Here is a 26,914-nt window from a genome sequence, read left to right as displayed (position 1 = left end):
CAAACGTATATAATAATAATAATAATAATAATAATAATAATAATAATAATACAAACAGATTTTGCTACCTTCCGTGTCGCATAGTTTGTTTCTACCACTTCATAATTTAACTTAAATATGTTTATAACAGTGTCTTTATAATAATCACTTAATTTAGTATTTTTAATATTTTTCCATTATTATTATATTTTTTATGATGATGATGATAACTAGTAGATTTCTTTTAATCGATGTAAACATGAGAGATTCTGCTATCTTGTCACTCATGAAGAGAACAGCTGCCTCAAAAATCGACACGATGATCTCAAGTGTAACCAAGGAGGGGCGCTGTCCGTCCATCAGCGCCAACAACTTGACACGGGCTGGGCTGTGCAGCACCGCGCGCCCGCCCGATCCCGTGATTGATCTCGCCACTCTTGCCCGTCTGTGTTTTACCGCTATAATTAAAAATAACGTGCGGGCTTGTGTTTTAATGCGATGTTTGAATATGTCACCTCGGATTTTCTTTTTTGCCCCCTCCCTTTTTTTTTTCCCGGAGGTCCATAAATCAGGTCTATATGGAGTTGGGAAAGTTTGCAAAATTTAGGGTTTTCATTTCATATTAAAGACATTTGAATGATTTAAATAAAAATAAAAAATAAAAATCACTTCCCACTAGGCCTTATTTTTTATATTATTATTTTGCCATTTAGAAAATGCTTATGAAGCTTTTATAATAACAACATAAAATAGAAATATTAGTTTTCTTTCCAACAATATTCATTTTTGCGCGCGAATTTTTGGAAATAAAGACCACTACATTTTTGTTTCAGAGCAATTGCTTTCTTTTTTTTTCATTATTATTCTAACAGAACGATTACTGCGTTTAAGTTGTGTTGCTACAAACAATACACGTGCTCACTATTTTTTCCCACAATGATTTTGGAGTGATGCGTTTACTGTAGGCGGATTTGATTAATAATAAATCGGGGAAAAAAAGAGAGAGACTTGCTTAAAACAGCCTCTATGATAAAGCAATGAGCGATCTAGCTCAATGGGTGCTAATAAGACACCCCCCCCCCCATCCCTCCTTCACCTCCTCTCTCTCTTTTACTTCCTCTCTCTCCTTCTTCTTCTCCTTCTTCTTCTTATATCGCCAATCAATCCATTAGGAAACAATGCAGGTGAGCATAATGAAAGTGTTGTCCCAATAAAGTGCATCGATGGACAGCTGGGCAGCGGCCGGCTGATTGACTTTGCCTTGACATCTGGGAGGCCCGCTGGCCCCTGGCACGCGTAGAGGCTGATGTCGCCATTTACATGCAAATTTAAGGAGATCATGAGGGCCTCGCCCCGTAAATTCACACACACACACACACACACACTCACCCCCACACGCGCACACACACACACACACACACAAAGAAAGACGTCACCTCTGAATACGAAGGATGCACATAACCCTTTGAGACTGGAGGTCTTCTGAAGTCACCCTGTACATCTTTTTTTTTTGTTATTGTTATCATTGCTATTATTATTATTATTATTATTATTATTATTATTATTATTATTATTATTATTATTATTATTGGAGGAGTTGGGTTTGATTTCAGTCTTCAGGCTCAACTCTTTGGGGGCTCGTTCATTGTGGTCACTGAATAGAAGAGTGAAGATCAGCCGGTCATTTAAGACTGAGCGCAGCCATGGCTCCAACGCGGGCCAAAGATGCAGGAGATCAAATATAGTTTGCACTTGTCACCCACCACTTACCTCCAGCGTGCTGCTGAGGAAAGCCTTTTTTTTTCCTTTTTCTTTTCTTCCTCCAAATAATGAGGAGGATCCCCTTGAATTCATGCAAGTTTTCATGCATGTAAGTATTAAACCAAACAGGGGATGGGATCAGCGTTTCTTTCTTTTTTTTTCTCCATCTTATATATTATTATTATTATTTCTGATGCTGTACCATTTCACCTAATGATGGAGAGCGCATTTTCCACGGTGTAAAGCCCACCACGCAGATGATCCCACAGAATGAGCTGAGACGGATTCAGACTCCGCGCATGCAGCAGCAGCAGCAGCGAGCAGCAAGCAGCAGCAGCTGACTCCCTCTCTCCGCGTCCAGATGGCTCCTGCACACAGATTTGCATTCATTTCCCCCCCACCACCCGCCTTTAATATCTTCTGAAATAGCGGGGGGACAGCTGCATTTGTTGTCAAATACGGTTTAAAACTCCCTTTCAGGACAGCATCGTTACCTACGTGACGGGTGTGGAGATCCATTTTCCCTCTCCAGTCAACAGTATCAGATCTAAGAGGATTTGTCTCAAAAGTCTCCCTAATTTGATAATCAGATTTAAATCGCCTCGGTGCGTGTAATCAGGGGTTAAGTTCTAATAAGCGACTTGAAACTGTTCAAAAAAAAAAAAAAAAAAAAAAAAGATAGAAAGAAAGAAGGAAAGAAAGAATGAAAAAGAAATGCAATTTGCACAAACAACAGACAAAACATTTGCAACATGCGTCTCCTTTAAGAGGAAAAATACGATTAAAAAGGCGTCAGACATTTTTCTTTATTATTATTATTTTTGTGCAAACTGAAAGTGGGATCAATTATAAATTTGAAAAAAAAAAAAAGTTTAAGCAAAAGCAAATCTTTATTTTGTGACTGAGCAATTTGGCAATAGATTTTGCAGAGGTGAAAGCAACAGCTTATAATTCACTTATCTTTGGCAGCAGCTATTAACCCTCAGCACCAGCTAGATAGATTGCTCAGGATATAGCACACATCTCTCTTCCTCGCACCCTCCCCTTCACCCGCGCTCACCCCTCTCCCCCCCCCCAACCCCCCGTCTACCCACCACCCCCTTTTCACCACTAATGAACCGAATTGCTTGCTTGTCCCTCTCGGACAGAGTCGGACATGTAAGGGAGTTGGCCTCTTTAAAAATGATTAAAATGTTTCTGATTATTACTGATTTTACGGGACGTGCATGAAATAAGAGGGAGGGCAGAGAAGCCACGCGGCGTGTGGGGGTCTCCTCGAAGTTGTGTCCCTCCGTGACCAAAAAGTGATAAGTAAATAAATAAGTATTCACCTTCAATAACTGGGATCAAAATTTCACTGATTTACGGCAATGCGAGAATTATTGTAATTAGTGTATTTCATTTCCTTGGCTCGTCCATTAAAGCGCAGAGAAATTGAGAAACTCTTTTTCTTTATGAAATAAAAAACAAACAAACTTGATAGTGTTGCAATTTCTCAATGGAAAATGAATCCAATATAAAACATTTATAATGACGAGTGATTATTTTAAATGAAAGCTGAATTATCCGTGTCATATATATTAATTGCGTTTTAAAAACTTTAAAACATTTGTAAATATGTGAAAAAAAGTGAAAATTTTAGTACAAGTATAAACGTAATGTGCTCGTATTGAAATATTATTTTTGACGTTTCCAGAACAAAATTATTATAAAACTTCATCAAGGTAATATATATATATCTAATATATATATATATCACAATAAAAATAATCAAACAAAAATTAATCGAAGGGATACAACAAAATTCACCACTTTTAATCAACAGAAACTAAAGAAAACTTGCGATCATTAGGCCATTTAAAGAAAAAAAAAAAGAAACATGAATTCTGAAGTCGGAGTTATTAACAAGCATTCTTTTATTATTATTATTATTACTATTAATATTACCACTATTTTATTTCTCTCTCTCTCCTTATTATGCTTGATGGTTACACCCCGCTCGAATTGTCCATATCATTAAAAAAGTCAAACTCACCACATATAGGGGCCTAAGCAAGAAGGAAAAAAAGTGGAGCGAGTGAGTGTTCTCATGCTGCTGCACTAAATGGGCTGCACCCGCGGAGTGGAGCGCCGCTGCCTGACAGGAACCGTCAGCGCTCCGTATATGGTCAAAACCCCGCCCCCTTCAGCGTCACGTTCTGACAGCGCCTCTCCCGTGGGTTTAGAGTTTTGGCTCCCGGGAAAGATTTCAGTCCTCGGGGAAAGAGGGCTTAGTTTTGCATGTTCCCATCCATCCTGCACGACGCGAAAGGGGCCCCCTTATCCACCTCTCCTGTGTACGAGGAACACCTCCACTGGTGATCAGCCTTTGCCTTCGTGTGTTTGTCTTGCGGAGAAGCAGCGGCAGCAGCAGCAGCACCACCACCACCACCAGCAGCAGCAGCAGCAGCAGCAGCACCTTTTTCCAGGAGTGGGGCTTGCTTTTTTTTTTTTTTAATTCAACGAGAAGTCCTGAAGGTTTTGGATGCGGGCGCTTCAGGGATGTGGGCACTTTGAGAGCAGCAGCATCACCCACAAACACAAACAACTGCCATCGATTTTTCTCTGAATAGCACAAAAAGACAAGAAAGAAAGAAAAAAAAGAAACAGAGGAACAATAGCAAGACAAAAAAAAAAAAACTCGTCTATTGAACAATTCACTTTTGCAGTTTGTGGATACCGCTCTAACTAAGTACAGCACTTTGAGAATTGCTCACATCGGACGGACTGAAGAGGGAGGCAAGACCTGTGGACCGGGTTTTTTCCCTCGCAAGTCTTATCCCGCGAAGATAAAACCCTGAAGGATAACACGCTTGGACGTTTATTTCCCCTAATTTCACAGGAGGCTCTTCTCTCTTTTTTTCTCCTTCTTCTTCTTCCTCTTCTTCTTCTTCTTTTCACGCAAATTGTCCTAAATGTTTGGGATTCAGGAAACTATACCGCGGGGTGGGACGACGATGAAGGAGGAACCGCTGGGTGGACTGAACTCGGTCCGCTCCTGGATGCACACAGCTGGGGTGGTGGATGCAAACACAGCCGCCCAAAGGTACGCATGCCAAAAAATGCATCTGATTTTTTTTTTTTTTTTCCCCTCGCACGCATTCAGCTCCTCATCATATCGACCCCTCAATCCCCTGAATACTCTGTATCAATTACGGTCTCCCAATAAAATGCCCCCCCTTCGGCTTTTCGCTTCTTTCATTACATCAGATTAGCCATTATTGTGACAAATCAAGAAATCTCCCCCGGTTTGTGCTCAAGCGTGCTTCTGCATCCTCAATGTTTCTCCCCCTCCGCCAGCTTCTCCATCATCTAGTGGCATATCCCCGGTGTCCGGTGCTTTAACCGAGATGGTCTCTTGTTCTCTCCCCGCAGCGGTGTCGGCTTGGCACGGGCACATTATGAAAAGCAGCCCCCTTCCAACCTCAGAAAATCCAATTTTTTCCATTTCGTCCTGGCGCTGTATGACAGACAGGGTCAGCCCGTGGAGATCGAAAGAACAGCTTTTGTGGACTTTGTGGAGAAAGAAAAAGTAAGACGTTTTAATAAATAAAAAAAAAATTAAAAAATAATTTTATTATTATTATTATTTTAGAAATAAATGTATCTGCAAATAACATGCACATGTTTCCAAATTATGTTCTCTGAAATTATAGAAGGGGGGAAGTCACGTGTACTGTTGATTTATTTTTCTTTTTTTAATTTAAAACTCAATTCGCTTATGGCAGAGAGTCATTTTAACCACTAAAGCAGATCTTCCTTCTTATAGAATTTAAAATATGCATGCATTTAGATTTTTCTATTTGATTAAAAAAAACAAACACGTCTGTTAGTTCTAGAAAGCTGTTTCACTGATGCTAATTTTCACAAACTGTTGTCTTCTGCAGGAACCAACCAGTGAAAAAACTAACAATGGAATACATTACAAACTACAGTTATTGTACAGCAACGGTGAGTAAAACTAATAATAATAATAATAATAATAATAATAATAATAATAATAATAATAATAATACTTTATTTTGACATACATTTTATTTTTATTGAACGTTGCTTTATTTGCAAGCTAAAATTCATAAAACATTTCTAAAGTGCTCCTCTTCTTCTCTCCACCCTCCACCCCCCCAACCCACAGGCGTCAGAACAGAACAGGATCTTTACATACGATTAATCGATTCCATGACGAAGCAGGTAAGCTGTTTGTCACACTTTAAGTTTCTTTTACGCACGGCGCAAAACCCCAAAGTGCCGTGCAAATCGTCACCCCCTAAAGCCAGAGGGGGTAACATAACAGAACTTATGGTACAAAATAAAATCAAATTACGTGCGTAATCAGAAGAGACAGCCTCTATTTTTGACTGTTTACGTTTGACCCTACATTATTGCCATACTCCTAAAAGTCAATGTCACCCTGGAGTTTCCTTTCTTTCTTTCTTTCTTTCTTTTTTTTGGCTTCTTTGTAAGTTCAGTTTGTCCAAGCATTAAAAATTTACGCATCACCTCTGCTCCATATGATCTGATTTGACTTTTCTCACGCAAAGAGTCAGAGGTGACGCTCTAAACCAGTTTTGGAATAGTGTTTTACATAAATACACAGATTTTTAAAAAAATATATATTATTATTTTAATTTTAGTTTTTTCAAAAGGAGCTTAAAGCCTAAACGCACGGTGTGGATTTTTTAATCCAAAGCAAACCCGATTACAATGAAAAAACAGATAGATTAAATTAAATGAAATATTAAAAAGGCCGCGCACACATGCATAATTTTTAGCCTTCCCTCTCCCCCCCCCCCCTCCCTTGTTTTGTTATTAAAGCAGGGGGTGTGGAGGGGAGGTTGGGGGGGGGGGATTTAGATAGAGCCGTGAAGCTTGGACAACATTCCTGCGCGAATGATCCGAGTCAATGACGCAGAACAAGCAATTTATGGATTTCTGTTACTGCAGTTGCAAATAGCGACATAAATCAAACCAATATAGATAATCGCCAGTTACAAGCGGGAAAAATACTACAAAAAGGAACAAGGGAGGGGGGGGGGGGGCATAATAAAACCTGCAGGTCAAACAAGTTATCTTTTATAATGTGAATGATGCGACCTGGTTCAGATGTGTCACTCCTTTTTTTTTTTTCCTTTCCCCAAACTCGTTTTATGCTGTTGGCCTGAAGCGTGCCAGACGATGATTGAATTTATTAATGGCAACACAGCGAAAATCAGCAATAAAATTATCACCCTTATTATTATTATTATTTGCTATATCCCTTTTTATTTATGAACGTCGACTTTTATTCATTTGTTTATTTCACTCACATTTGCACGGTGTCTCAGCCTTGTACAAGGGAGTAAAAAAAAAAGAGAAAGAAGTCTATCCTTAGAAATAGAAGAAGGAAGGAGAGGAGAGGGAGGGAGGGGATGGAGGGAGGGAGAGAAGAGCGGCAGAACTGATAGCTCCACGCCATCTGTTTCAGCCAATGCTCAAAAATTACTCAACCGTACCGCCAGACACCGCTTTTTATCCACAGAAAGATCATTGTTAGCGGCTCAAAATAAACAACAGATTGCCCATTAACACTTTCCCCCAAATATCCCCAGATTATAAGCATATTGATGACACTTCTATTGGATCTCTCCTCGTGAAAAATCTCTTCTGTGTGTCTGTGCGAGCCACAGGATATTACCGAGATTAATAATAATAATAATAAATAAAAATAATACAGTTTATTATTAGGCTATTTCTATAATTAACAACAACAAAAAACAAACAAACAAAAAAAAAACAAATTGTGTGCTTTTTTCATTTTTGATAAAAATACTATTGCTGGATTTAAAAGATTTGTTTCTGCTATTTTTATTATATTTTGGAATTGTTGATCATGATTTAAATAGATTGTTTGTTTTTTTGGAAATAATTTGCACATGGGAACCGCATTTCCCTTTCAATTTAATATTTCGAACTGTCTTTACACTGTGTGTGTGTGTGTGTGTGTTTAGAAGAAGAGAAGTAAAATCAGTAATAAAAAAACACAACTATTTATTTATGTTGCAAAATAAATTAATACAATTTATTTCTGTGTCATTTTGGTTTAAAAAGGCCATAGTTTATGAGGGTCAGGACAAGAATCCAGAAATGTGCAGAGTTCTTCTCACTCATGAAATCATGTGCAGGTAAGCAATGTGTATATATATATTTTTTTATTATTATTATTTTTATTTTACACTGATGCGCTGTCCATGTTGCAGAACCAGGCAAAATCATTATTCTCTTTCCCTCCAATAAGTTTTGACACTTTTGATGTGATGCAGCAGCCTAAATTGTTCTGTGGTCCTTCAGCAGCCACACACACACTCACACACACACACACACACACACTCACACACACATACGCACACTGTGAGCTAGAGCGAGAGAGCTAGAGAGGAAGAGAAAGCTGCTGTCATTTCCAACTTTGATATGATGTGATTAGACTTTGATACAAATATGACAGTGAAAATGAACTGACTGTCTTTTTTTATTGAATGGAAATTGACATAACCACACAAGATCCAATTTCTTTCTTTCTTTTTTTTTATTTAATGCGATTTCTTTAGGAGCTGCATGCCACTGTTAATGTTCTGTTATGCATAAATGCAGCATGCAGCGCATTCTCCATCTCTCTGACTTTTTTTTTTTCCATTTTAGTACAGAGTCATTTCTCGCTTGATCCCACCTGTCAACACTGATCAGCGAGCCTTTTAGTGTCATTTAAACCACGTAAATCTCAACAGCTCACGTTGCACCCGCCTATTCATCGGTGTCACTGATACTAAAAGGAAAAAACTCCTTTTGTTGTTATTGTTAAGGCTCAGCGTGAGCTCTGTGAACACTGAATTTGGATACTGTCGGTTAACCTCTCCTTTGTTGCACCCGGTGCATTGTTCAAGTTGTGCTGGTTGGGGAGCAGGAGCAGCATGAGAGCTGAGAATGATTTGTCCTTTTTCATGCATAAACTCATCACTCACGCTCAATTTATACATGCATCCATCACTTATTTGTGACACACTGAATATGCTCGTGCTGTAGGGGTAATTTTTTTATTTATTTTTTTTATCAAGAGGAAGTGCATTTTGCTGCTGCATAAACTAAGTACTAGAACCTATTACGACATATATAAGAATGGTGTTTTGATATATTACCTAATTCTATCTTTTTTTTTTCCCCAGCTTGTTTTGAATTACATTTTTTTCTTTCCTTTAATACATCTCAGCTATAAAGCTCACCTTTAATATTGCCTCTTGTAAATAAGGGACACCCAGATAGTGTGTGGTTGACTGACAGAAGCTTTGTTTTTCTCCTTGCAGCATATGGCATAAATCAATCCCATTCACATACGCTGCTACGTTTTCATCTCAAACGGAAGCCGAGACGATGCATTTGTTTGTTGTTGTTGTTTTTTTTTTTCTTATCCACTTCCTGTTCCTGAACCAAAGCGGTGATAGGCAGCAGCTATAGCTATAGGTTTTCTTTCTTTCTTTTTTTTTTTTTTTTTTTTTTACAGTGAGGAAAGGGCTGGAATAATGTGCTGGAATATAGATTAGTGCTTTTGAGGGCCATAATTGATAAATGCCCCGCAGAAATATTGGTTGAGGGTGGCACCTTGCATCTCCCTCAGAAATAGCAGCTTGGCAATTAGAGGTAAACAAAAGCTGAAGCTGTGAAAAGTGACTCCCCTGCCTCCTGGCCCAGTCCCCACTCCCCTCCCTTCCATCGCTAAGCCAAACAACACAACATGTTGTTTTCACCATTTTTATCAGCCATCAGCATCAATGGGATTGGGTAGATTGAGTGAAGGAAATCTCAAGGCAATGTCTTACCACTCTGATGTACTTAGCGAATAAATGTTCTGATATTTAACTAATTATTTGTTGGTAAAAAATAAAAATAAAAATAAATAAATAAAAATCATTTTCTCTGTGTCTCCAGCCGATGCTGCGATAAGAAAAGCTGTGGAAACAGGAACGAGACCCCGTCAGACCCCGTCATCATTGACAGGTAAGGGTGTGTGCATCATTCTGCATGCGTATGTGTGTGTGTGTGTGTGTGTGTGTGTGTGTCTGCAAAGAGGCAATGAGTGGATGAATGAGAGTCACACTGACTAAACGGATGAGTGACGGAGTGCTTGATCTCCCTCCTGGTGCACCAGTCTGGCCCAGTTGGGCTGACTTGCATCTTCCAGCACCACAGTGTGGGAACCGCGGGCGAGTCTGTGTGAGAGTCTGAGGGGCTTCTTTCCCAGGTAGCCTGTGCACCACCGAGGGGGCGGTCACCACCTGGATAGGGTCTGTTGGATCACAGGTGGTCGAGCCACCAGAGGATCATGCCGGGAACAACGTCTAATTAGCTGGCTCTTATCTGGCACGCTGTCGTATCTTTATTTTTGACAGCGACGCCGTCAATAATAATTGCTTTTCATTGACTACTTCCTCCACTCGGGCGAGCTGCTCGCTGGGCCGCCACTAAAGTTTTGTTTTCAGGGGGGGGATAAACACTTTATGGCTGCTGTTTTAAGCTCCACCTGAAGGGAAGTTGCACCTTGCACGTTTATATTACCCTCGCCGCTAAAGAGGAAGAATAAAAGCTCCTCTCTACAGGCACTGACATTTCTTTCCCATGCCAGGGCAATAGGTCCTGGTCAGCAAGGGGTTTGTTTAGGTTCAACATATGTGTGTGTTTGTATGTGTGTGTGCGTGTGGTTGGATACAGAGGTGATGCAGGGGGTTGCAGCCTGAGCGTTGGATCTCAATGTAACTCTCGCCACGTAGTGAGGGAGGCAGCAATGCTAATGTTTGACTAGCCGGAATCACTGTTTGCTTAGCGGAGAATGCCTGGTATCTGACAGAGGGGACAACTCTCTTATTAGTAATCAAATAGGGCTGAGCAGTTGTTGCTGCCACTCCACTCCAGCGGCTTCTCATGCATCAGGAAGTAGGGAGCCGGCTGCCCTGGGAGCCTGGATGGATTACCAGGGCTACTGCTGTCTGAACCCCAAACTCACACAGACACAAATGCATGTCAACACACACACACACACACACACTCGGATGGAGACACGAGTGCAGCAAGAGACACGCTCTCTGCAGGCGCGCATGCACATTTTCTGTATGTTGTTTAAACTACTGCTCTGGTTGACTGTCATATTTTTATACAGCTTGGGAGAAAAAAAAAATTAATTAGGAGACCTATGTACAATTCAAAGTTCTTGTGATGTGACTGTAGCTCTGAGTTTGAGTAGTGCGAACATTTGTTCTAATCCTACAAACATCAAACAGCGTTCCTCCGAAATCTCACTTAAAGATATTGTCGCTATGAGTATTTTTTGCAGCAAGAGAAAATGTTAAAATAAACTAAGGGAAATAAACCAAGTTCATATTGACTTTTAAATATCATGTTCTTGATGGTTTAACTTAGGATGCGTTCAAGCATCAGTATTTGGTGGAAAATCAAGATTTTCAATCTCAGCTTTCACTTGTCTTGGCGTGCGCTCCATACGTTTTTCCTACTGATGTTGAGTTGAGGTGATCACCTAGTCGGTGATCACCTGACGTGTGCTTCTTGTGTTGACTCGATTGGCTTTCACGTGGAGATGCTGATTTCAAAACAATTCGCAGGGGTCATTTTATACTTTGAGAAACTCATATCCAATGACTGCGGCAGGTTTAAAATAATTTTTTACTCACGTTTATTTAAAAATTTCAAATAAAAACTGGAACATTTGTTAGATTCTAATCTGACATCTGATCTCGCAGGGGTATGGATAATTTTGTCAAACATTTTTTTTTGTCATATTTTTACATTGAGTAACGCAGTGCTGCGTAATCCCTACAATTATTGGTGCACACTTCTGGTCAGCTGGCTGAAATAAGCTTACTGTGGTTTTTCCTTGTTAACAAGAAAAAACACTGCATAGAAAAAAAAATGTAAATGGTTCCAAACTATAGTTAATGGAGGTTATCCACAGCATTACTAGAGCTAGAATTCAAAATAATTTGTATTATTTGAGCAGGAGTAGGCATAAAGGTGGGTTTTCAGATTTCAAACAAAAATTACATATATGCACATTTTACTTTGAAATCTCTCTTTTGGCCTATGCCAAATGTACATATATATTCTTTAAGGCAGGCTCAGTGGATGTACACCAGTCTGAAAAGGTGCATTCATTAGTCAGGTGGAGTTATAAAAAGATTAGACTAAATAATAAATATCAGCTTTTAGCCTGATTTCCGGCCCTTTCATGTTTGCTTTGTGTCGTTGCTACTGTTTAAAGTTTCGCACACCATTGTCCCTCGTTCTGATCGGACAAAGGAGTGTAACTTAAGTACAATAAGCAAAATGAAAGCAAGTAGAATTAAAGTCAAGAAGAAGGGGTGGGAAAAAAAGGGGTGGTAAAAAAAAAAAAAAGGAGAGAAGCGGATGGATATTGTAAGCTCAACCGGCTCAGGGAGGGCTCGGATTTTCATTGTGACGACTCTGAATAGGAGCAGAGTATCCCTTTCCTTGCACAATGAGCAGCTCTGTTGAAACACAAAAGCATATGTTCCTCATTAGACCCTCCCATTGTCTCCATGTCGTAACTATGAGCCCGTCAGCTCACCCTAACAGACCCACGCAGGTTCCCAGTGACTGAGGGGGGGAAAGCTCGCGGAGAGAGGGGCGCCTGTGAAAGTTTGCAGAGTTTAGCAAGAGTTACGGACATGACCCGAGCACCGAGCGCGCTTACTTACTGTACGATTATTTAGTGCAGTTACTTGACTCTTCCTGCAGTGCATATGGTTAAGCTTTTAGTTTAAGCCCCCATGTTTTACAGCCATTTCTGTTACATCTGTCATTTTCCCATACACATCATTAGAGGCACCTGTGCTGTGGTCGCTGCTGGCAGAAACTGATTATTTCCAATTGAGTAGAACATAGCTGAGTGACATAAACCTAGAGGAGAGGTTTGATTGTTGAATCAAGCATGTCTCATCTGTCTAGAATTACAGCATGAGAGAAAAAAGAAAACAAAAAGGAAGAAAGAGAGAGAGAGAGAGAAAAAAAAGAAAAAGCTCAGCGAGCACTGCCACATTTCGTTGAGAAACAGTAGCATGGCTGAACCTTAAGAAACAGATTTGGAGTGAATCATTGATGGCTTTCACTCTCTGTAACATTTTCCCAGATGGTACGAGGGGGGAAAGCGCACACAGCTAGCTGGCATCTAGCAAGACATTAACTGGCTTTCCCATGGATCTGGCATATCCAACGGAGTTTGGGAAACTTATCATTCCAAATGTGTCCTATTTTCCTGCGGTCAAGCCAGACATCTGTTTACCCTATTTTCTCTTGGAGTTTTGATACAGATTTTCACTCAGATTTCTGAAGAGGAAGGATTCTCTTAAAAAAAAAAAAAAAAAAAAGAAAAAAAATGTTGGTTAGATATTGGCCCAACAGCTGTCACAAAGTTTCAGCTCTACTTGGGCTTTAAATATTTCAGCAATTACACTAGATGCCCTTGCATTATTCATATTTGGTTTTGGATGAAGAAAAGTCCTATTTTTGATTAATTCTTGTGGTTTCATATCAGGCATGGGGCCGGCATGAGGTTCTCACGGTGTGTACAAGCGCCACAAAAAAAAAAAAATAAATAAAAAAAATAAAACAGTTATCTGAGTGCTTTTATTTAAAACTGGAACATTATTCATACTACTAAAATGAGATTGTGTTGTTTATTACAGTCATGGTAATGTTTCGATAGCATTTATTTGTAGTTATTTTGAGTCTGACGCATTTAAGTGTGCTTAATGTTATAATTTTGTTGGTAATATCATTATGAAAGCTACTATTATGTGGTTAATTACAGAGGTTAATTCCTTAGAAAAAAAACAGAAACCTGTCCTTTAAAATTGTGTTACACTAATAGGTTGATAGGTGGCGCTCTTTTAGTTTCTACGTTGTATTTTACTTATTTTTGGACACTAGAAATATTTTGTATTTTGTTCCCACCAGTCAAATTTGTGTTTCTTGTAGAAAAGAAAAAAAAAAAAAAAAAACGGTCGCAGCCATTCATTTGGCCAGCTGACCAGCAGTGTGCAGCAACAGATAGGGCAAGAAGATTACTTGCGGTACGCTATACTCCATACAACCAGATAATTAAAAGGCCCTTAAACTGTAGCAATGATATGACAGACAGATTTATGCAATTTAAAAATCACATTTTTAAAAAAAATACGTATTATACCTTTAACCCAGCCTCTCCTCACTTTGTATTTACCATAACTTCTTGTCAGTCAGTAATATGAATGTGTTTTTCAGACATAAAAAGTGGAAAAAAAAAAAAAGAAAAAAAAATTCATAGCCAGTTGGTGCGAGAATTAGATTCATCTAGAGACTAATTGTTGTGATGTTGCTATGGCCGCATCCCCTTCCAGTTTGCATAAATCTGGCAGAGCTGCAGATGTCACTTTTATAAGTTAATGGTGCTTTAAAGTAACTGGGGGAGCAGGTTTATTTAGTCTGTAATTTAAATCTTGAGAGTTATAGTGATGAGGTACCCAATATCTGATTAGATGTTTTTCTCCCCCCCATTTACAGTGCGCGCAGCATATATCCCAAACATAACTTAATTTACGACGACTCCTCTGGTCTGGGATCTGTCTTCACTCTTCTGCATATTGACTTTGTCTTCTCTTGTGTGAAAGATTAGATACACTGGCCAGGCTCTACGCATGGATTTTGTAATAAGGCGGCACATGTTGTTGAAAGATGAGAGAAAATGAGTCATTCTGACTGTCTGGGTTCAAAGGTCACCTTTAGCCTGGGAAAATTGGGAATTTTTGTTGTTTTTTTTGGTTTTTTTTTGACGGCAGAAATCAGACGGACAGTGTGTGAATTCTGGTTTTATTGTACGTTCGTGAGGTCGGACATCCTGTCTCGATTTTCATTGCCATTCGCAAACAGTTTTTGGAAGAGAGCTAAACATGTCAGCTTCATTTTTTCCATCGGCCACAGCACTCCATTTCACTTCCTGTCACAAAGGTCAAAGAGCGCTGACCTTTGGAGTGCAGCCCAGCCACTGAATAATTCATGACATTGACTTGTTTTTTCCCCTTATTTTTTTCCCCCCTTGCCTCTTTTTTTTTTTTTTTTTTCCGGTCAGCACACATGGCTGTGCGGTGGGAGGCTTTTATTCATTTAGCTCATTTATAAAAGGGCTTCGCTGCACCTGTTTGTGTGTTAATGCAATTAAATTTTGGCCTAATGTAAATTTTGCTTAGCTTTCTGTTATGTCCCTCATTAGGCAGCCTGTATTTTCTAAACGACTTTGCGTTATCGTTCATTTGTGGGAACACCTACGAGGTCATTTCCCAGAGTGCACTTGACTTGTTGTCAAGTTGTTTACCAGAAACAAAAGGGGGGACCGCAAGCCTCAGAACGTCTCGCGAGCGGCCTCCTAAGAAACAAATCGTGGAAATTTGTGCGCTCCCATCTGGTTTTTGCAGAGCCGTGATTACCTCCGAAAGCTGAACAAATGCCAGTATTTATAAGGTCAGCCCTTTATGTGGAAATGCGATGTAAATGAGAATCAGCGAAAGGGGACATTAAACAAAATTAAATTCATTGTCTCCTTTAATGTCATTTACATTTTTGGCTAAGCTCCGGACTGTCAAAGAGGATTTCTAAAACCATTTTAATTGCACATCAGCATTGAGGGAGGAAAAAAAAAAAAACGGAGGGTGTTTTCACTGTGCAGCTGCCTTGATAACCTGCAAAAAAGAAGTGTGTTTATGAAGTACCTAAATGACATGTTTTCACTGCGTCTGCACGGGGGCAATTAAGATGGCAGTCAGTAGGTAGTGTTAATCTGCCATGGTACTCCAAGCATCCTTAATGAAAATGATGCTGAGGGTCTTTATTTTATTCTTATTACTTTTTTTTATTTTGCATTGCACCTTTAAGTTGCAGCACTTGAGTTGCAGTGCTTCCTTTATGGTTTAGCCATTAAAGCTGTTAACATGTATAGGAAGTGCCCTCTTATTATATTTCTGCACGCATGCAAACACCTGCGAACACCTAATTACTTGCGACTTAACAACACATTCAAGTCGACGTTGTATTTATGGACGTGTTTGGCATCATTCCTGAGACAGATGTGGGTTGAGAAATGGGAGCACAAGCCGGCCACCCCTGCTTTAAGCCGGCGTGGTGTTTGAGTGAAGCCTGTCTCCTGCCGGGGTCCAGAGCAGGAAGAGCAGGAAGTGTTGAGAGCGAAAGCTGTACTTTGGCAGCTCTCCTTTGGCTTGCACTTGCCGAAAAATGAAACCCAGACCCTCTGCGCAGCCCCTAAAGGAGCCAGAAACCTTCCTTCCCAGCGCTCCCAACCATCCAGGATTGGGTAATACTTGTTCACTAAGCAAAACATTACCTCAAATTATTCTCGCCCTGTTCCCCCTATTCCCTCCTCCCCTCGTGTCGGTTTTTATCGCAGTTTGTAAATGTCAAGACACGTACGACGACGCACAGTATAAATGATATTTTCCAAATTATGCTCACATGTTTGGGTTCACATGAGTGGCGGCTGAATGTAACGTGGTGCCTGATGCTCCCGCGGGACGCCCACCTCACTGGGGTAGCATTCCCCAGTGGCATCAGCTAATGGCAAGACTTGACAACAGCAGAGAAGCCGGGGGTGTTGTGTTTTACTAGCGCTGAGCAGGGGTGATGACTTTAACATGTGTGCAGAGAGAAAGACGGAGATGTTTGTGTGCTCTGTGTGTGTGCGTGTGTGTGTGTGCGTGTGTATGTGTGTGCTGTGCTAAAGAGAGAGGTGTGCAATACGAAAGATTGGCGCGGGCCAACAGAGCGACGGATTCGGCTCCAGCTTGACGGCAGTGAAAGACGAAACATGGTTCCACATGTGTTGAGAAAGAGCAGTCCATCTGTCCATGGAGACAACCCCTCCTCCTTCAACCCCCGTTTCTCTTCCCCTCTTTCCTTCTCCTCCTTTCCTTCTCCTCCACTCTTTTACTCCCCTGGTTCAATGCTGACAGAAACAAGGCCAGAGCTGGGGTGATGAGATGAATGCTGGGCCAAAAGCAACACTGGACCTTGTGTACACACATAGAGAAACATGCGCACACACACACACACACACACACGCACACCCCCACACACACACACACTCACACACACATATATCCTGAAGAGGAATGAGAAAAGGCTTTAGAGAGATTATTTGTTATTTTGTGTTATGTTTTATATATGTTGGTAAAAGTTTTCATTTTTATTTCTGTGCTGTTTGTGCATTTTAAATCTCGCTCCCTCACCCCCCCAAAAAAAAAAATCCATGAGTAAAAAAAAATCAATCTATAAAAACAGGGATTGTTTACTGGTATATATATATAAAAAATAAAATGTATTAAAAGCGTGTTAAAAATATTGGGCTACAACTATGCTAACACTGAACAAAAAATTTTACATTAGCTATTGTTTGTAAACCCTACGAACTGAAAGTATGGTCGGAGTTATGACTTTTTTTTTTTTTTTTTTTTTACCAGTGACCAGTTATTTTAACGCCAACATGTAGGAGGCTTGCTGTATTTTAAAGTAATGAGCTACAATTTGCAGGGATAGAAAAAAAAGGAAGTTGTAACACATATCACCTGATATTTGGTACGTAGGTACGCGCTTTGTGGAGGAGGCAACAATCTTCTTTTGTGCCGTAATGAAACTCCTGAAATTCTGTAATAGCTTTTGGATTTCGGTGTGCCGCCCTAACAATGTGAGGGAACCCCATCTGGAAATCTCTTTCAAATCCTTCCACTGCATAATCCATCGGAGCAACAATAAGTATCGATATTCGGCACTAGTTCATGTAAATAGTGTAGCTCATGTGAGGAAGGGTAAGTTTTATTGCTAGATCAATATTTGTGTTTGTGGAACTTTGCATGCAGTGACAAGTGTAATGTCAAAAAGACAGATGAAATGAAACATAGGATGCCGGATTCTTTTTACTGCAATAATAATAATAATAATTCCGTGATTATTTTGATAATATTTCAGCCCATATTGCCAATCCCTGATGAACGCTCTAATGAGATAAACAAAACAAGTACTTAGCAGCACTCCTTTCTAATTCAGCTTTATTGCGGTTTTGAAGGTGTTTTTTTTTTTTTTTTTTTGTCAAATCGCTTCTGATTCTGTGAACCAGTTTAGTTCACTCAAACCTATGTTTTTCCTTTTGCAGAGAGTGTCCGTTTTCTTTCTCTTGGCGTGTTCTCACTTCTCATTCAACCCTTATTAGGTTTCCCCTAATTGTCAAACAAACTGTTGGGTCAACCTCAGTCATATCTGGCTGTAAAACAGCACATTAGGCCCCGGCGAGGGATATATGTGGTATTTCATCGGGAGACGGAGTAATGCTGGGGTTTTATGGTTAAGTACCAGTTCACGCCCACGCCATTTGTTTCGCATTAGAAGCGAAGGTTTTGTAAATCAGATCAATATGTTCGCTGAGATGTGATTCCATGTCGGGATCTCCCGAGCCGTTCGTTCCCCCAGTATTTTTCTTAGGGGACTGGTTGTCGATGCACACTCTTCCCCTCCTTTGCCCTTCCTTTCCACCCCCTTTTCTTTTTTTTTTTCCTTCCTGTATTTCCCACCTCTGCTACCCCCTCCCTCCGTCTTCACCTCAATCTATTTCCATTTTCTGAACGTAGCAATTTGTCGCGTGACACGGACGAGATTAGGATGGGAAGCAGTCCTGAAGATTTCATCGGACATGGTCCTGCTCCCGCTGGTGTGAGGTCACAGGACAAAAAATGGGGGGTGGCGATGGTGTGGTGGGGGTGTGGTGGGGGAGGATTCGGGGAGAGGGTCATCAGTTACCTTTGGGGAAACGAGCTGGTCTGCTGGCTGCTCCGTTGGCCCCCAGGGGTGCCTGGGATGTATCGGAGGAGAAGGCCCCAGAGAAGGAGCCCTGAACCAGTGTCATTTATTAAAAGTGACAAGTTATTTCTAACTATAGCTCTGTTTTTATTGTTTTACAATGCTGTCGTTTGGAACGGCGGCCCCTCTCTTCAAGCATCACAAACAAGTGATGAATGAACCAGGTGACCAGCTTTTTTTTTCTTTTCTTTTTTTTTTTTTTTACATGCTCAATGCACTTAACCGCCACATGTGCGCAGTTAAATCATGTAACATATCTTGTTGCTCTGTTAAAATTAAACAAACGTGCAGCTTTAATAAAGATCAGACCATATGTTAAGTGTAGAAGAAATATTTCAGCATTCGCCAGTTTTTTTTTTTTTTTTTGTTCTCCAGGACATTTGTTCAGTAAATTAATAACAGCTTACAGTATGAATCTCAAGTTGACCTCTGCATAATCAGTTCCAGAACATGACCAAACTGCAATAGTTGAGCTTTTTTCCTCATTCCATTCAGCACTTCCTTAATGAAAACCCCACTAATAATGGCGTGTTTATTCAATGTGTGACCAAAGCTCCTTATTGAGGGTCAGCAAGGTACCCGACTGCCCCCACCTCCTCAATCCCCATCCCCCCCATTTTTATTTTTTTATTTTTTTTAAAGCCAGCCCCAAGTGCGTTAATGATATATGACAGAAATTTCCTTGTGCTGGTTCAGTGGCAAGAAAGGTCCTGGCTAGTCTATATCAATCCATCTGACTTATGTTCCCATGTCTTGAATTACCGCTTGATGGAAACCTGCTGCGGGCTTCTCTCGCCAATTGAAATCAGATCTCCTCCACAGCCTGGTGTGATATTGATCCATATTCAACACCCAGGCTGCGGATCGATCAGTATTGATTTACAATAAAAAACACTCCTCTGCTTGTTCAGCACTGCAATCGATACTTTAAAGCAAAAGAGAGAGGGGGGGAAAAAATGCAAAAAGAAGAAAAACAGGACCTGCACTGTCCAGCTGGAATTTATATATGAAAAAAAAAAAAATGAGGATCTGTTTTATTTCATTTGAGGAGCAAGAGTTTATGTGACCAAACCTTAACCACTCTGGTAACCCCGCAACCCCTGCAATGATCCTCTCCTGCAATGTAAGACAAACCTATAAAAAATGGTTTTACAGGATGATATTTCTATAAGGACCCGTTTACTGAAAGAGGTGTGTCTGTTTCTGAATTAGCGGCACATCTGCACTGCAGTCTGCAAGCGCTAAAACTGTCACATCAAATCTGTTGGAGAGCTGAAATGGAATGCTAAAATTGGTGGATCACTTTAGCTTGATTTCGGCGTGTTAACACAATGACATGATTTCCTGTGGTTTTGATATTAATTCATTTCTCATTTTCCACCCCCCACCTTCCTCCCCCCCGCCCCCCCACACACACACACACACACTCACACACAGACACATAATCTTGGTCCAAGCCTCCCACACGTTCACGATTAGGGCCCGGTACAATGCTGAACACGCTAGAACAGGCCAAGGCGACCCAGTGAGCTCCGGCCAGATCCACTTTCCTCCCTGTCACATCTTAGTCCTAATCTTTCGGACTTCCTCTCCCCTGCCAAATAACTGTTCCCATCCAGCAGGTCCCAGCATTGGCTCAGGCTGCCAACATCTGAAAGTTATTATCCCCAATCTCTGACATCCAGGAGTTTACAGTTATATAATGATGGGGAAAACCACATGTCCCCAGAGGCAGAGAACATTTTTGAGATGCCTCCCCATCTGTTTTGGGGGGAGCTGCCCATTTTGGGCAAAACTCAGAATGGCAAGCAAGCAGAATTTTTTTTGTAATCTTTCAGTTTTTTTTTTTTTTTTTCCAACAACTGTAACAGGCTGGTCTGGGAGTCATTATATGGGGTGATAAAGCAAATCCAATTGGGTCAAGTTCTCCTCTACACAGCGCTGGTGGCATCAGCTCTCCCTGCCTCTCCGTTCGTCCCTGACTGTGTAAGTGGCGCTTGTTTGTTTGTCCTAGAGAGGCAGGGTTGGGGGGGGCTAATGCAAGCCCAGGGGCCAGCCAGGTCGGAGGCGACGGTAAACCCGAGCTGCCTGGTGTAGCTGCTCTCCCTTGCTGCCGGCTCGGCCTTGTTTGGACTGCAGCTCCGGTTTGCTTTCTTAGAGGGAAGTTGAGCCTCCGTAATCACTGAGCCCTTCGCTCGGGTGGGGAGTGCAGCCGAGGCCAGAGGGAGTGATGACATAGGTCCGCAGAGGCCTGGCCCGGTCCACCCCTGCTGCTCCTCGCATATTTATTTTCTCTTCCCATTGCATGGTTTAAGTCACACCATATTATGTTCGGACCTTATGCACGTGCGTAAGGCACTCAGATGTGATGAGGTGCATCGAGTAAGCCGTGGGCTTTGTTTTTACTAATAAAGCTAGGGATTATTGCCTTGCTGACCTCAGTGTAAACTTTATTAGTCTCTTAATCACATACTCTAGTTATGAAGCAGCCCTACCTGCCTTGGGAGTACTTATACAGCCATACAGTTCAGGTTATTGGGGAACTGACTAAATTGCACTCAATTATTAAAACCCCAGCCACACAACTTTGGGAATTTTCTTACATGGGTAAACTATTAGTCTTTTGAAAAAAAAAAAAAGCTCTGTCAAGACTTCTGCAACGATAATGTAATACTTACTCCACGCCAGCAGGTGGCAACAATGTCGTCAACAATTACATCAACGCTTCAAAAAGAAGATCAGTGACTCTGTTGCTATATTTAGCTAGTAATTATAAACTTCCGCTATCTATTTTTCAAAAAGCAGCAACAATTGGCAAATCTATCAAAATATTTTTTGGTGTTACTGAAGACTTTTTTAACTTGTGACAAGGCTTGCATCATCTGTACACTTCTCAACGAACAGAAGTCCGTCCCAGTTGCAGACAGAGCAGGACATTTCCACACATCTAAGGTGTGAGTAAACTACGCATGTGTGAAGCAGTCACTGCTAAACCTCCAAATCCTCTAATCTGACGTAAGAAAGTTAATCTGTTTTCAACAATTTAGATTTTCTGTGTCACTTCCATTGCATTTTTTGTCTCTCCAACAGCAACCATACAAATTACGTGTAGAATTGCGTTAATTAGGTGACTTTCTGAGATGCTAAATGTGGCTAAAGCAGCGCAGGGCTAAAGACTCGGCCAAAATATCTGTTTTCTTCAACACTTTATCCTCCTAACCATCAGTCATTAACTTCAGCTTGCAGTTTAGTGCAAACAGAGTCTCGGTAGAGCGAGACATATTCGTAGAAAAAGAGCTTTGTTATAGTCTAAGCGTAGTCTTTTGTCTGGATACCAACATTGGGGATCCACTTTTTAAGAATCCAGATTGCCAATCCACTTAGATACACCACCATTCATTTTTAAACTAATCAGAGTCCACACTTACCATACAATACAATTATCTACCTGTGCTGCTCCAGCAGGTGGTGATAACAATGATATGACCTACAAAAAAATAATAAAATAAAATAAAGGATGAATAAAATGAGGATGCCGAAAGCAGTGCTAGAGAGTCTCTTAAATCAGTTTTCGTTCATGTTTTCCTTGTCATCATTTACCCTCTGTCCACAAGCTGTTGCATCAGAGTTGTTAAAAGGCTCCACTTTGAAAAGTGCTTTTAAAAATCCGTTTTGTCACAAACAGCTTATTTTGAGTGTGGGCAGCTACGTGGACGCAGCAGAAAACCGCAAAGTATCTCAAAGTATTTGTATTAACGTGGACAGCGCCTGCATCACTAGGCCAGACATTGTTTATGTCTAGGTAAATAGATGCTTTGGCATAAATGAGCAAAACTCTTCCCAATTTTTCGCTGTTTAAAATCTCATCTACGCAGTTCTTCGAAAATGTTTTATTCAGCATGACCACTCTGTTTTGTTTTGTTACGTTATTGAAATGGGTTGTCGATTCGAATAGAGTCAACCTGGTGGGCCAATCTCATTGTAACCAGTGGAGAGTGAAAGCCATCTCCGCACTGTGGGCTCACCAGAACACACACTAAGATTGGACAAGGGGGGCAGTGAGTGAGAGAGAGGGTGCGCTGCTCTCCAGATGGAGATCCCAGATATCGGGAAAGCGGGTGGGGTGGCGGAGGGGGTAATGTCCGGGCCATTTTCCAGGGCTTCCATAATGGGAATCTACCCCTTGCTTGCTTATTAAGTTGTGCACACACGGCAGAGGGACAGGAGAGATGGAGGGGAGAGGAGATAAGGCCAGGCGAGGCGGAGGATGGACAACCTGCTCGCGTTCACCTCTCCGTCGCAAGTGTCAAGCAGAGCCTGTCGGAGAAATCGCAGGTCATGTGGACAGATGATTGTCAAAGCTCCACCTTGATAGAGGGCTTTTCCGTCTTTCTTGTCGCTGAGCTGCTGAGGTGAACGATAAGATTTGTTTTTGTTTTCCGTCGGAGAGGGAGAAAGTATGACGTTCCAGTCAGAAAGGTCGCCTCCGGGGGGTCACCGGGTCGCGGCCCTCACGGTACCTGAGCACCCTCACACGGCTAATCCATTTCTCAGCCTTGCCGAAACGACGATGGGGTGCGGAGTGGAGTAAGGGGGGCAAATGGGGGGGGGGGGTGAGGGGGGGTTGGCTCGAGGAGAATGATCTATCAGCGGCAGCAGCAGACATGCAGACAGCATGGCAGCTACTACAGCTAAACAGAGTGAGACAGATAGACCAAAGTCTCTCATACGTAACACCGGCAGCTTTAAGACGACAGCACTGAGTGTTATGGATGCTTGACATTGACCTCCGATGCACAGATGGTGTATTTATCAAGGTTGTAGGACAATGGTGTATTTGTTTGTAAATTATTTAGTTCGGCGGGCGAAATGCTGCCTCTCTTCACATAAAAAAAAACAAAACTAACACAAAAAAACCCAAAAAAAACTTGCCACTTCTGTGAGATAAGAACAATCTGTTTCTGTTCTCCCCTTTTTGTGCCTCTTGTCAGCTGTTTTCTACACGGCTTAGAATTTAGGTGATCATATTTCCAACACTGTCAGTTCTATCAAGTCAAATCTGCTTTAAAAGGCAGAGGGAAAAAAGCTCTGCAGCGTACATTTTTCTCTAAGAGAAATATTTGTGTAAAGATAGGCCTGTCATTCCGTGAAACAACATTCATGATTCTTTTATTGGTGCTCTGCCATCGCCCCCCTCCCCTCTCCCCCCCTCTCTTCTTCCTCTCTTCCCTCTGTGGAAAAAAGGGCTAGTCTACAAAGTGGCTTTTTGTCGTCTGAGAGAAGTAAACTTCATCAGGTCGACGGTGAGGTGTGCTTCACATGTCACTCAGTTGAGCTCTTTCCTAATGAAATGCTGCATACAGATTTCTGCCTGCGGGCTCAGGGGGATAAGACCGTGGTAACAGAATGAAACAAACCCCTTCCCATTCCCTTCACTCACACACACACACACACACACACGCACACATCTTTCTGGAGAGCATCCATGTGAAGAGATCCAAATCTGCAATTTATTCAAATATTGATATTTCTACTTGTCAGGAGAAAGGTGCCTTGAAATTTCCTCTGAGTACTCCTGTCAAAAAAATAGCAGGAAATATGTCAGATAATTCATAAATGGAGTTCAGCGCTGCAAAGTCAGTTGGGAACAGCGAAAAAAAAATATATATATGCTTGTCAATGAAGAATAGGAGCAATATTCCAGAGCCTGCTGCTCATTCTTCCATCATGTCAAGCAAACAGCTTTTGCTGGCCCATAAGCGTTTGTTTCACAGTTTGTGTGTATATTTGTGTACGTCCCTGTATATTTGCACATGTCCTCGTGTATGCACATGTGTATGTATATTTATGCATGTGAAAGTGTGTGTGCTTTGGCAATGTTGTGACTCCTACTTAAGATGTGTTTGTTATCTTTTTTCCATCAAGACACCCCATTTCCCGTCCCGCAGCAGCCAATGGGAATGTGTCCACTTTTTTTTTTTTTTTTTTTTTCCTGCAGAGGTCCGTAACCGGACGCTGGCCTCCATGTGGTTTGAATTAGGGCCCCTGAAACTGTGAAGGACGCCTCGAATGACGTGAGGCACTTGCAGACCCAAATTCCATTCTGTTGAACGGAGGAGAAGAGAACTCTCCGGAATCCTCTGAGATTTTTTGGCTCGGCCCCCGTGAGCGATTAAAACAGGGCGGAAACTGAAAACTCAATGAATCATGTGGCAATGTCCCATGAAATCTCTCTACCCTGTCACACCCTCACGCAAACACGGATCAGCTTAAGTTGTGAAAAAAAACAATTGCCTCACTCGTCTCTGATATCTAGTGAATGAAAATTTCTCCGTTTTGGTCAAAAAAAGAGTACTTTTTCTCGCTCTCTTTTCCCCCCCGCCCCACCCGCTCCCCTCCTGACGGAGTGGCAGCTCTGTGATGATGCATCGCCTGACCACGTCGTGCCAAGGCAAGACAGAATGGGACCTCACATATCTCCCGCGGTCATGTGATGCCATAGTTCATAGCTGTTGATGAGATGCAGTTTGGCACAGCTTGGGACCCATCTGGGAGATGCAGATACGCAGACACGAGAAGTATTTTACAGCAATGCATCTGCGCGCTTGAAGAGCCATTTAGCATATGCTGCTATACAGGAGAATGTGCAAGGCCGTGGCCAGCTGCAGATTAGACTCCATTTCTCGAGAATCCGACAAACCAGCTGATCCGTTGTCAGAGATGTGGTGATGCATCGTGTTATTTGACATTGCGCTTTCAATACTTTGAAAAAGTGTTTTGTCATATAACAACCACAAACGTCAGCGTGTGTTTTTACAGATAAAAATCTGAAAAGTTTGGTGCCCATTTTCATTCACCCCCTTATTTTAATAGCCTCAAATAAAATTCATTGCAACTGGTTGGTTTCAAAAAAGTCACATAATTAGTAAATAAAATTGAATAAAAGTCTCAAGGGTATTTCAGAGTAGAATAAAAAAAAAAAAAAAAAAAAAAAATCTATGTCATGGAGAACTACTTAATCCATCGTCCAAAAATTGAAACATTATGTCGCCACTGCCAAGACGCTAAGCGACACATGGTAACTTTGGAGGAGCTGCAGACGTTTAGAGCTGGGGATGGAGAATCTGTGGCAGTTCTGAATTTTGCATGCGTTGTAATTCCCTAGTCAAAGTTCAAACCTAAATCCAATTTAGAGTATGAGGTAAGATTTGAAATGAGATGTTCTGAGATGCCATCAACACAATCTGACTGACTGACCTGTTTCACTGGGAAATGGTGTGTTAAAAGCCAAGGCATACGTCAAAAGACTTGCAGCTGTGATCGTAGTGAAAGGAGGTTGAACAGTTTAAACTCGGACGGATTCATCCTAAAACTAGATTTTGACCGATTTCCGTTTGCAATAAAACCCAATATATTTCACATCGCAGTTAGATGCTTATGTTGGTTTATCTCAACAAGATACACTGTAATGTGACAAAATGTAAAAAAAAAAAAAAAAAACTTTCAACGACTTGAATGAATTCTTCTGGACATCCCAATAAGTGTCTGTATATGGCACAGACAAATATCGCAAAAACAAGTAAATATCGGTCACACGACGTGTAATTTAAAGTTTTCCTTGTAACAAGGAAATAAAGCAGAGCAACATTGGAGCTGCCGGCCCAGCTTGTTTTGTTTCTGTTAGCTTTAGCAGAAGTCAGAGCCCATCCTGCTGCTCTAACTCAAGTGGCTGATATGTTCGGCCATCTAAGGCATGGCAGGCGGTTGACAGTCCATGCAGCCTGTCTACCCACAGGACATCTCCACACAGTGTGTCCACAGTGGGGGCCAGCGCTGTCATCTGGGCCCACTATGGACCACTGCTCTGCTGACAGTGAGAGGGTAAACGTTTACCACCTCAATCCCCCATTAACTCGGTGAAGGCACTTCGATCCTCTGTGAAAATAATGATATTGATTGGAAGCTTGGGCTTTACAAACAAAACGGTTGCAACTAAAAGAGGGATGGGCCCGTGCATTAGAATATGGGATTTTCGAGGATAAAAGAGTGTTTGGATCTTGTTATATTTTTCCTCTCCTCTATCTGCCTCCAGCCCTCCTTCCCTCCCCACCACCACTTCCTCGTCTTCTCTCTTTCTGCATTTTCTTTTTTTTTTTGTGTGCCTGTGTGTCTCCCAAGATTACCC

General features: G+C 41.4%; 1 protein-coding gene across 5 annotated transcripts in view; it reads left to right on the top strand.

Annotated features, from left to right (window-relative positions):
• Window positions 1-4,029: 4,029 nt before the first annotated feature.
• The window catches only part of ebf3b (EBF transcription factor 3b), an 87,031-nt gene continuing 64,146 nt past the window's right edge, over window positions 4,030-26,914 (top strand). For all 5 annotated transcript variants that reach the window (XM_014980751.2, XM_014980748.2, XM_014980750.2 and 2 more), the window contains exons 1-6: window positions 4,030-4,825; window positions 5,155-5,311; window positions 5,667-5,730; window positions 5,915-5,970; window positions 7,867-7,940; window positions 9,736-9,804. In XM_014980751.2, the coding sequence (XP_014836237.1) occupies window positions 4,695-4,825; window positions 5,155-5,311; window positions 5,667-5,730; window positions 5,915-5,970; window positions 7,867-7,940; window positions 9,736-9,804 (551 nt within the window). In that variant the 5' untranslated portion in view covers window positions 4,030-4,694. The remainder of the gene's footprint in view (window positions 4,826-5,154; window positions 5,312-5,666; window positions 5,731-5,914; window positions 5,971-7,866; window positions 7,941-9,735; window positions 9,805-26,914) is intronic.

Source organism: Poecilia mexicana, unplaced genomic scaffold (genome assembly GCF_051168715.1).
Source record: "Poecilia mexicana isolate PSO_F unplaced genomic scaffold, ASM5116871v1 scaffold_15, whole genome shotgun sequence".
Classification (NCBI taxonomy): Eukaryota; Metazoa; Chordata; class Actinopteri; order Cyprinodontiformes; family Poeciliidae; genus Poecilia; species Poecilia mexicana.
Note: the sequence above shows the minus strand (reverse complement) of the source record. Positions and strands in the feature narration are given on the sequence as shown.